Source organism: Olea europaea, chromosome 12 (assembly GCF_002742605.1).
Source record: "Olea europaea var. sylvestris chromosome 12, O_europaea_v1, whole genome shotgun sequence".
NCBI classification, from domain to species: domain Eukaryota; kingdom Viridiplantae; phylum Streptophyta; class Magnoliopsida; order Lamiales; family Oleaceae; genus Olea; species Olea europaea.
Window position 1 is genome coordinate 27,422,394 of NC_036248.1, and position 10,478 is coordinate 27,432,871.

General features: G+C 36.0%; 2 protein-coding genes across 7 annotated transcripts; one reads left to right on the plus strand and one right to left on the minus strand.

Moving 5' to 3' along the window:
• The first annotated feature begins 839 nt into the window (after positions 1-839).
• LOC111406251 (PHD finger protein ALFIN-LIKE 4-like) lies at positions 840-5,356 on the plus strand. Of its 6 annotated transcripts, none has more exons than XM_023035560.1 (5): positions 840-1,197; positions 1,334-1,366; positions 3,550-3,778; positions 4,287-4,422; positions 4,777-5,356. In XM_023035560.1, exons 1-5 carry the CDS (start codon positions 1,104-1,106, stop codon positions 5,035-5,037), a joined length of 753 nt encoding a protein of 250 aa, XP_022891328.1. In that variant the 5' UTR covers positions 840-1,103; the 3' UTR covers positions 5,038-5,356. The 6 variants fall into 6 exon arrangements, with proteins under 6 accessions (XP_022891328.1, XP_022891329.1, XP_022891327.1 ...); XM_023035561.1 differs by having other exon boundaries at positions 4,792-5,356; XM_023035559.1 differs by having other exon boundaries at positions 841-1,197; positions 4,774-5,356.
• Positions 5,357-6,346: 990 nt separating this feature from the next.
• LOC111406252 (solute carrier family 25 member 44-like) lies at positions 6,347-8,279 on the minus strand. The gene has a single exon (XM_023035562.1). It carries the CDS (start codon positions 7,700-7,702, stop codon positions 6,644-6,646), a length of 1,059 nt encoding a protein of 352 aa, XP_022891330.1. The 5' UTR covers positions 7,703-8,279; the 3' UTR covers positions 6,347-6,643.
• Positions 8,280-10,478: the final 2,199 nt, after the last annotated feature.

Sequence of the window (10,478 nt, forward strand, 5' to 3'; positions counted from 1 at the left end):
AGATTTTTTCCCTCGTTGACTCTAAAAAAAATAAAATTCAAAACTTCTTTTCTGCAGCACATATCAAAAGTCTATTCACGACATCATCGAAACAATCATCAACAAAGAAAATCCATACACCCAAAATTAATGAAATGATGAAAACTCAAATATCTAACACATAAATTTAGGGATCAAGATAAGATAAGTCCATGCCTTCAAAATTTTTCAGTGTTAAAACCCAAAAAGTCCCCTCACAGTCTGTACGGGGACTCTGCACCAAGATTGCTACAATAAGCCATATTTTCACGATTTCTGTCAAGATTGCTAATGCATGAGATAGACAAGAGATATAAATGAATTAACAAGCTAATAAGCATTTTAATTTACATTAAACTAAGAATATACCTCTATTCACACAAAATTCCAAAATTGTAAATCAAATAAACAAACTTATAATTATCAGATAAAATCGAGGATCTACCTCTCTATTCACTCGAAATAAAAAATTTTGCACGTAGAATCTTGAATAAACAAAATCATAATTTGAGAAAAACGGCATGCCAGAATTTACCTCTCTATTCAAGAGAATTTTGCGCAAAAAGATTAATCACAAAAAAAAGAGAGAAGAATTGAAGAAAAAGTGAAAGAAGAGAATGATGATAATGAAGAAGAAAGCTTGTGTCTGGATTTGCATGGGAAAATGGCTTCACCGTCCTTTTGAGTAAGAAAAAATAGATATGATTGATATCTACAGTGAAATCACTGTTTAGTTACAGTAGAAGTCCAGAAAATTATTACAACTACAGTAAATTTTATTCATTTTTCTATAAGTAATTAGACACATATATACACCCTACATATTTGCAACTTGCTAGGTGGGTTATCGGACTCATGACCCAACTCTCAAATCCAGTTAAACCCGTCCCAGCATCTACGATTCAAATCCGCCCATCCCCTCACCGTCTATAATTCTTTTTCAAGTTCTCCCTCGCTACCCAACGCCACAATTCCACCTGTTAAAACTATCGTTATCCTTCTCTTCGTCTTCTATTTTAAGTTTAATTTGTGCCTTTTTCGTTTGTTTTTTCCAATTATTCTATTTTTGAAGGTGAATTTTAAAAATGGAGGGAGGACAGTATAATCCTCGTACCGTTGAAGAAGTTTTTGGAGATTTCAAGGGTCGTCGTAATGGCCTTATTAAAGCCCTAACCACAGGTTTTTACTTTTTCTTTTTAACGTTTCAGTTTTTTTTTTTTTTTTTTTCTGTCGTTGCCTTTTTTTTTTTTTTTTTTTTTTTTTGAGGAATTTTTTTGTCTTTTTTTTCCCTTTTTTTTTTTTTTTTCTGTTGCAGATGTTGAAGACTTTTATCAGCAGTGCGATCCTGGTTAGGGTTTTTCTAAGTTATTCTTTTTCTGTTTTACTGTTCGAATTCTTTAATTGTATGTTTCTGTATATTTTATGACGCACTATTTCAGTGCTTATTATATGTTTTCTTGCAAGTTATCTCTATAAAATGGTAAATTTTATTGAATGTAGCTTAAGTTTTTTAATTGTATTCCATTTTTTCCAGCAAAATGACTATTGGGTGTGCATTAAAGTTATAGATTTTATGATCTTCATAGTTTTTGTCTTGATCTCATTTCTCATTTCTTTGATGAAATGGAAATAATAATTTATTATTTTTAAAATTTTTATTTTAGGCTTGTGGAATATAATATGTGTTGGATGTGATGTAACATATTAGTTAGGTAATCTAAGGGCTATTGCACTTGGCACTCCATTTATACATGCGGCGAACCTGTGTTGGTTTTGGACGCTTTATTCGAACTGTCGAAATTGCTCACGTTGACTGCAATTATAGTTTTTTTTCAGTTTCATCTTTGTTCTACAACTTCTAATAATTTTTTGGAAGTTTTTGGTTCTAATAAATGTGAGTTATGGTTGGTGCTAAATATGCATCCTGGCAATATGGTTCCTTAAATATGCGTCAAGAAGTGATTTTATGGGAAGCTTAGTTTACTGAAATAGGAAGCTACTATTATGATCTTTACTAATTAATTGCAAGATGGTGATGAATTGCGATTGGTCTAAACCTTTGTCTGGCAATTGATTGTGTATGGTTTCTATCTTTGATTTGAATTTTCTGTGGCTTTGATGAGTTCTGAGTAAAACTGTTGCGTGCAATGCATTCCGCTTTGGATTTGCATTTATGTGTACACTCATGGTTTAGGATTGTTATAACGTCCATGAGAAAAGGAGATTTGCCAGATTAGGTACTCATCCCATGTATTATCATACCCAGAACCCTATTCACAGAGTCTTGCTTTAAAATGGTACAGACTTGTGGCTATTAATTGTCATAGTACAAATCGACCTCTGTCGAGTTAGATGAAATTGCTGGCATGTCTGCACTGATAATTATTGACGACTTTTGTTATATCATTTGTCTATAACATCTAATATGCCCTTTTTTTTATTTAATTTTTTAATGATTTTAAATATGCCAACTGGTTTAAATTATGTGTTCATCTTCGTCTAAAAATTCCTGTCACTGAGACATTCTTTTTGTTTATTGATTATAGCATAACATGATCAAAGCTTTCAATCTTGTCTTTTGGGAATAGTGACAATATAAATAAGATGCTGGCAACAATGATTGGAGTTTTTGTCTGGGGATGATTAACGCTGCTTAATTTTAATCCCCTTCTGCCACGCGGCAAACACGTGCATGACAGCATGCACGTCATGTTAAAATTCATTCATCCATTTGTTGACAGCTTTAGACAGCCTGATTGTGTGCTATAATTGGTGTGCACAACTCATGGATGTACATTTAATACATGTCAGAAATGGATCCTACATTAATCCCTTCATCTCAAACCAATACATTCCTTTTTGGGTTCATGTGCATTCATCTTCAATCTTGTTCATTCATATTCTATGGGGTCTGAATCTCTGAGATATGCATTTCTCTACATGAAGCATTGGTTTTTAGGGTTTTCAGATAAATTCTGGCAAACTTTTTTATCAAATGGATATATTTCCATTTTTAAGCGTATATAGTATTCTTTCCTTTTATCTCCCATGCCACTGGAAAATACAATATATTCTTTTGGTGAAAAATCATTAAAATGAGTCGGAAGGTTAAAATTAGACTATCATGTCCCAAGCAAAATAAGTTCCTAATTGAAAAATTATGTTAATGTTTTATAATAAGTTTGAATTTCCATTCTCAGTTTAATCATTTGCCATTATCTGTTGTATCTTTCACATAATTAGATTCCTATAAGATATTTTTCCATTGTTTGTGTTCAACGAATATCTGTTAACATGTTGCAAGTTCTATGGTATTCTCATTTGCCAACGAATACATGCATGGTGATTTTACTGGGGAATTCATTTGTTCCTCTCACTGTCTCACAAGTGCTGGTGAATTATGTTTTAGTCCTTTCCACTTTGGAACTATCTTATGTTTTGCAAAGACAGTCATTTTTTCTTTCTTTCCCCCATGCTAGTTATTATTTTTATATACAGCTAGTATGGATCTATGCTTGTTGTGCTTTACAGAGAAGGAGAATTTGTGCTTGTATGGACTTCCTAATGAGCAGTGGGAGGTCAATTTACCTGCTGAAGAAGTACCTCCAGAACTCCCCGAGCCTGCACTAGGGATCAATTTTGCTAGAGATGGGATGCAAGAGAAGGATTGGTTATCTCTGGTTGCTGTCCACAGTGATGCCTGGTTGCTTTCTGTTGCCTTCTATTTTGGATCCAGATTTGGTTTTGATAAAGCTGACAGGTAGATATCGAATGCCGTCTTTGTTTCGAACATGTTTGGCTAAGCTTAATAAGTTCACTTATATGTAATTAAGATTTAAAATAAACAATTTTGTTATTTGTAAGAATTGTAAATAATTGAGTTACTGGTTTTGAGAGCAAGGTAAAGCTATTTGTTTTATACTTGGCCAAACATACTCATAATCGGAACTTCTTAACGCACTGCTAGATTCTCTTTGTTCATTACGTGTTGGCTCTTGAAGTTCAAAATGTTTCCATTTGTTATACCAAAGATAATAGTGTGGATAGAAATCGTTTCTAGTGTTGAAAGAAGAAGTGTTGGGGGATGAATAATTTCTTTCTGCGCGTTATAGACTTGCTGTGAAAAAGCAACACAATCGTCAAAGCATTCACGTTGCAAATGATTTAATCCCTTCTACATTCTGTTTAAGCATCTTCCTTGTTATGATTTAATTCTTATCGAAGTTCATTTTTTCTCCTTAAATCAAATTTGAAATTTTGTTTACCAGGAAACGGCTTTTCAACATGATCAATGAACTTCCTACAGTATTTGAAGTTGTGACTGGTGCTGCTAAGAAACAACAGAAAGAGAAGTCTTCAGTCTCAAACCACAGTAGCAACAAATCAAAGTCAAACTCCAAGCCTGTAAGTGTATTTCGCGTGCAATACGTCAATCGCCAGGATAGGTGATTTTCACCTTTCATATATCAGTCTCTTGTATGTCTAATACTATGATATAAATGGGTTTTAATTGCATAAGGGACATGATGACTTGATGTCATCCTCACCTTTTGCCAATAGGCGTCTATTATTGAATTCACCCGACCTAGAAAGTGACGAACATAAATTCATACTTTCAATGTCATCTGCATTAACAAAGTTTTATAAGAGTAATTTTTACATTTTTAAAAGCTTCCTCAAACATGCTCTATTCTCCCCTATCTGTTACTCCCATGTTAATGATAACATCACTCGGCATTATTTTACGACGAGCAGCAGGGATTGGAATCTCAGGAAAAATATCCAAAGTCACAGCCGAAGGACGAAGATGAAGGGTTTGATGAGGAAGAAGTTGAAGAACATGGCGAAACACTATGTGGCGCCTGTGGAGAAAATTATGCATCAGATGAATTTTGGATCTGCTGTGACATATGTGAGAAGTGGTTCCATGGCAAGTGCGTGAAGATTACCCCTGCTAGGGCTGAACATATCAAGCATTACAAGTGCCCATCTTGCACCAACAAGAGAGCTCGACCCTGATTTAGAATATGAATCTAAGCTCGGGTACTCCTCAAACTCTGCTAACTGCTGTCGTTGATCAGGCCGCGCTTGTTTTGAAGTGTTTATTTACCTTTAGCATTAACTGTGAATTCATGTTCCTCATCGGGGAATGTTAATGTTACTTCAGTATAGTATTATTTCATTCTAGTTGGCGCAAGTAAAGCCCCGTTTCACTTGGAACTATTATGTTTTCTTTCATTTAGTAGGAATTTCAGCTGTTTCGGATTATCAAAACTAGTAGTTCGTTTTCGTTTGGAATGTTGTTTATGAGGCTCGCAAGGTTCTTATGATGAATAAATAGGGAGCATTCAATAGTAGCTATTAAGGATATGGCAGAAAGAAATAATAGAAAAAGTATATTGATTAATATTTTAAGTGTGTTGCTTTTTGTAGGGGGGGCATGCCCAATAAATAATCGTGGCTCTCTCGCCCCGTTGTACAAGAAGCAAAACCCATATTTTAACTTATTTGTCTCCTGTTTGAAGATCTCAACTAAGTCTTGAGAACAATTCAGATGCAGGTAAAGTTATCTCCTCAATTCGATCTTACCAACGGAGGAATTTTAAATTGCTCCAGGATCTAAGAATACAATAATTTGTCCATATGATACAAATTGTTGACCCAATTCAGATGGAAAGGGTTGATCATTGAGACAAACGGGATAAACTAATTAATCCCCATTAATATATAAATCTTAAAAGACACTCCAGCCTCAAATCCATTACGCAAGTTGGATGATAAGTATTAACACCCCCCACCAATCGTCAAATAAAGCAAGCCAGACATTATAATTCCAAGTAGGTACGTAATACCACTCAATTGTTTTTTACTCGAAACATGTTCATGTTTTTGGATGAATAATATAGTGGTTTACATACAAATAAGATGTAGAATAGAGATTTTTTTTTTTTTTTTTTTTAATCTTTTTTGAAGAAGAAATTCGTATCTCACCATACATGCAAACAATTATGTACATATTACACAACAATTTTTTGAATACCATATTTAGACAAACAAACAAAGCGATCTTTCTCGACTCGCTAAATCCTTTTTCACCAACACATTCGCTACTTTACTGAACATACTCAACAGATGGCTTCAGTGTTAACAAGTAGAAAAATTAATAGGGCCGGAGAGAAGTTCACGTATCATATATGGAACACAATTTGAAATCACTTCTGCATTAACGACCGCGCTTGAGATAACTATCTAACTTGGACAATCAAGAAAAGCATTTATTACATGTTGAGAGAGATAGGGCCGGAGAGAAGTTCACGTATCATATATGGAACACAATTTGAAATCACTTCTGCATTAACGACCGCGCTTGAGATAACTATCTAACTTGGACAATCAAGAAAAGCATTTATTACATGTTGAGAGAGAAACTTCATACAACTCTGAACAAGATTGAAGGAAAAACAAGAAATAAAAACTTGTTTCCTCCACTGCCTATGATTTTACCAGCGCATTCTGGCATGAACAGAATTGGACAGTACATTCGACATGTTTTCCACTTATTTTTCTTTATAAATATTGTTGAGTACTATCCAATCTACTTGCGAGATATGCCATACAAGAGGATTCAAGATGACAAAACCTCTCGATTCTTCGCAGAAAGCCTTTTCAAGAACTCATATGTAGTGATCATCGTAGTTGCAGACATGGACATTGAAGCCCACCTTGGTCCTAAACCTCTATAACAAGCCATCCACCCACCTTCCTTCACCAAATTCCTCATAGTTTGCCCAAAACTCGCCCCCTTCCGCCCATTCTCATCCCCATCCAAAACCTGTAATCTTGTCTTGATAGTATCCAGAGGCATTGTTATCAAAGCCGAAACCCCACCAGCCATAGCTGCACTTGCTCCCTGCACTGCCATCACAGTTTTTGCATTAGGCCTCAATGCATTTTTCTCCACATTGACCCCGTTTTCTTCCCTTACGTCATCTTTCTGGCAAAGAAAACACCCCATACCACTCCAAACAAGCCTCTGAGTTACAGAATAGGATGCCCACCACACTGCATTTGATGGCGCATAAGTCAAAATTGATACCCCAAATCCTCTATATAGCCCTCTTATCCCTTCTGTATTTAGAATTTTCTTGAATGCATCAATCCCGTTTAAATATTTAGATGAAAATGCATTCGAAATCTTCTGATTATCACCACCTTGTACCATAAGCCGCTGGCTAATTACATCAACCGGAGTCCAAACCATTTGGGCTGCCATTGCAGCGCTCAAACCAGCGGCAGCATTTGCAATTGCAGCCGCAGAAGGCTCTGGAATTCCGCACCTAGTGGCCGCCGTCCCCACATTACTCTTGGTAACCTCGAGTGCAGCCATATATAATGCTCTGGCTGGGATTGTGCCTGTCAATGAAGTCCCAAATCCTCTATACAATCCGCGAAAACCTTCATGTTTCAAGATCCAGACTGCTGTTTTAATGCAAGAAACTTGGGACTGTGCCACCTGTTGCCGGGTTTTTAGCACCACCGCCGGGTATAAAGAGGCGGATACACCTGAAAATAAGGCGGCACCGAGAACGAAAAACTTGGATTTATCAAGCATTTGCCAGTCTATATCCTCCGGAACGTCAATTTCTTCAGCCGTTGATTCTTCCTCTGATGTACCCAAATTCATCTTCGCCACTTTCAACAATTTTAACAGGTTTAAATCCTTCGATTTCCGGTTACAGCAAACTCTACTTCATCTAAACATATATACATAGGTTTCCTATCTATCTGTACAGTAAAATTGGGATCAAAACGTAAAACCCTAACTTGACAACACCTTGTACAATAACAATGGATTTCCTGTACGATTTTACTTCCAATAGTTATAAGTACAAAATTGAAATCGGAATTTACACGCATAGGTAAACGGATCGATGGATGTCTTTTTGCGTTTGTGGAACCATGTTTTGGATCGAAGGTGAATTTTAATAAAAGGGTCTAACATTTATTAATTGTTCTTACCGGAGAAGACAATCATTTTCACGTCAGATGCTCACCAGCGAGTTCGAATGTTGCCGGAATAATCTTATATAGGAGAATTCTTCCTGGGGCGTAAGCTTATGGCATACATATAGTTATAGAGAGAGAAAGATGAGTGAGAATCGGTACGGGCAGTTATGGTGGTGTAGGAGAGAGACTAATTTTTCCGTGAGAGAGAGAGAGAGAGAGAGTGTGTGTGTGTGTGTGATTTTTAGGTAAATGGATAATTGTGAACCGGAGACAAATAAATAATTGCTTAAACTCAATAATTGATTTTAAATGTATATTAAATTGGATAAAATGTATATTAATTAATATTGATTACATTATTAAATTTAATCTTAGGGCTCGAAATGAAATCAACCACACATTTTTATTGCCCCATGAAATTCATTACATTTCATTTTTCTCTCTTCTATTTTCAACATTTAAAATAATATTACACATAAATCGAAAATTTTCCCTTCTTTTTCAATCATTCATTTATCAAAAAAACACTATTCCACCCATTTTTATTTTAAAAAAATAGGGGCCAAAAATATCATTAGTGAAATATAATTTTTTTTTTTTTATCACCTACACCATATTTTAATCAATTTCTCACTTATTTCTCAAACTTCTTTGTCTCTAATCATGAAAATCATTAAGAATGTTAAAGAAAAGCTTATTTACCTTCCGTATTTCTTAATAAGGACAAAAGTACAATAACATTTGAAAACGCAAAGACCTTTACTGCAAATAAAATTTGATGTAGATAATAAAAAATGTGATGTGTTTCATAATGTGAACATTTAATTTTTTTTTCAACAAAGAGAATACTTCCGAGCCAACACGTGTCAGCTGTCAATTTTTTCTATGGCTGCTGAACTCGACAGCCTACGACGTGAAACCTTATCCAATGAGGACCTATCTGCTACACGCAGCACATACACCATCAAAAATTTGACCAATCTCTCACATTTTAATTTGCTAACCACAGATTATTCTGAGAAATTTCAATTCTAACCATATCTGTTGACACATAAAAATTCAGTCCAAATCGAACGGTCCAAGGAGTGAAATCCAATTGGAGGATCCCCAAATCAGATAGCCCAAAGAACGAAACCCAATCAAACAAATCAAGATAAAGGTCCAAATAGGGAGGCCCAAGAACGCGGTAACGCCATCGCCCAAATTTGCAAGTCGCCCAGAATCTGAGCGAATGGAGTGCCATACAGTCGCCCAGAGCTGTTACTCTATTCTCGCCCAAACCTTCAAGCCGCCCAAGGTCTTAACAAACATAAAGCGTTGTGCTTATCAAGAAGTACAGTTATCAAAGCAGTTATTAAAGCAGCCCTATCACGTTCCACGATTCAAGGAATTCAATCGAAAGCGGTTGAACGACGAAGAGTAATGGCAGCAGTTAAAAAAAGACAGTTTTCATGACAAGTTGGCCATTACGAGGAAAGTGGGCAGTTATAGTACGATCAAGCAGTTTTTAGGCGGTTGATCACAAAGAGATCGTCCATGAAGTATAAAAGGGAGAAAAAACATAGAGCAAAAGGGATCGAATCAAAAACTCTCGAACAGAGAACATGTAATTTTAATTTCCTTAGTTTAGACTTAAACACTTTTTTCAGTAACTCGTGTGCTTGCGCCCTTTGGAGGCACATTGTTTTTAATTTCCAATTGTAAAGTCATCGCCAATAAAAGAACACCCATTTTTAGGACTTTGTCTCAAGAGATTTGTCCCTTACACAATCGTCTGATCCTTTTTAATTGTTAGAGACTAACCCGTGCAAAAATATTTGGCACGTCCAGTGGGACAGTGGTGTTTGGTGTTGAAAGTACAAAAGGTGAAACAATATGCCTCAGAGATCCGACAAGGAGGGAGCAAGTCAGGGAGGAATCCAGTCGGTGATCGAGCGATATGAGGAGCAGCATGCCTCTCCACGAACAGATGGACAGAATCAGAGTAGTAACAGTCGTTACGAACCAATGACAGAGTTGAGTCCTCGAACCATGCGTGCATTACTTGGAGAACTCACACAAGACGTTGTTGAACAGGTAAATCTTCGAAGTATTCATAATATGGAAAGATTTACCCAAAATGGGAATACACACTATGACAATATGGCCAAACAACTAAGTATTTTGAACGAAACAATGAATAAGTTAGTAGGCCAAATATATCAACCGGTTATACCTCTTGCAAATCACTTTCAAACTAGGACAATGGTGGGACATAATCCCTCAGTCCTAAATCCGAATCAAGGGGTAGAACCACTTTCTGGTCCCTCTACTTCAAACCAAGGGGGTACTGCAGTGCCAAATCAGAACAATGGTAGTGGTACGCCTAACTTGGGGGGTAATCAAAGCATAAGAGATAATGTCCTAAACAATGGACAGCACACACCACGTGTTAATGAGGGAATAGATGTTCA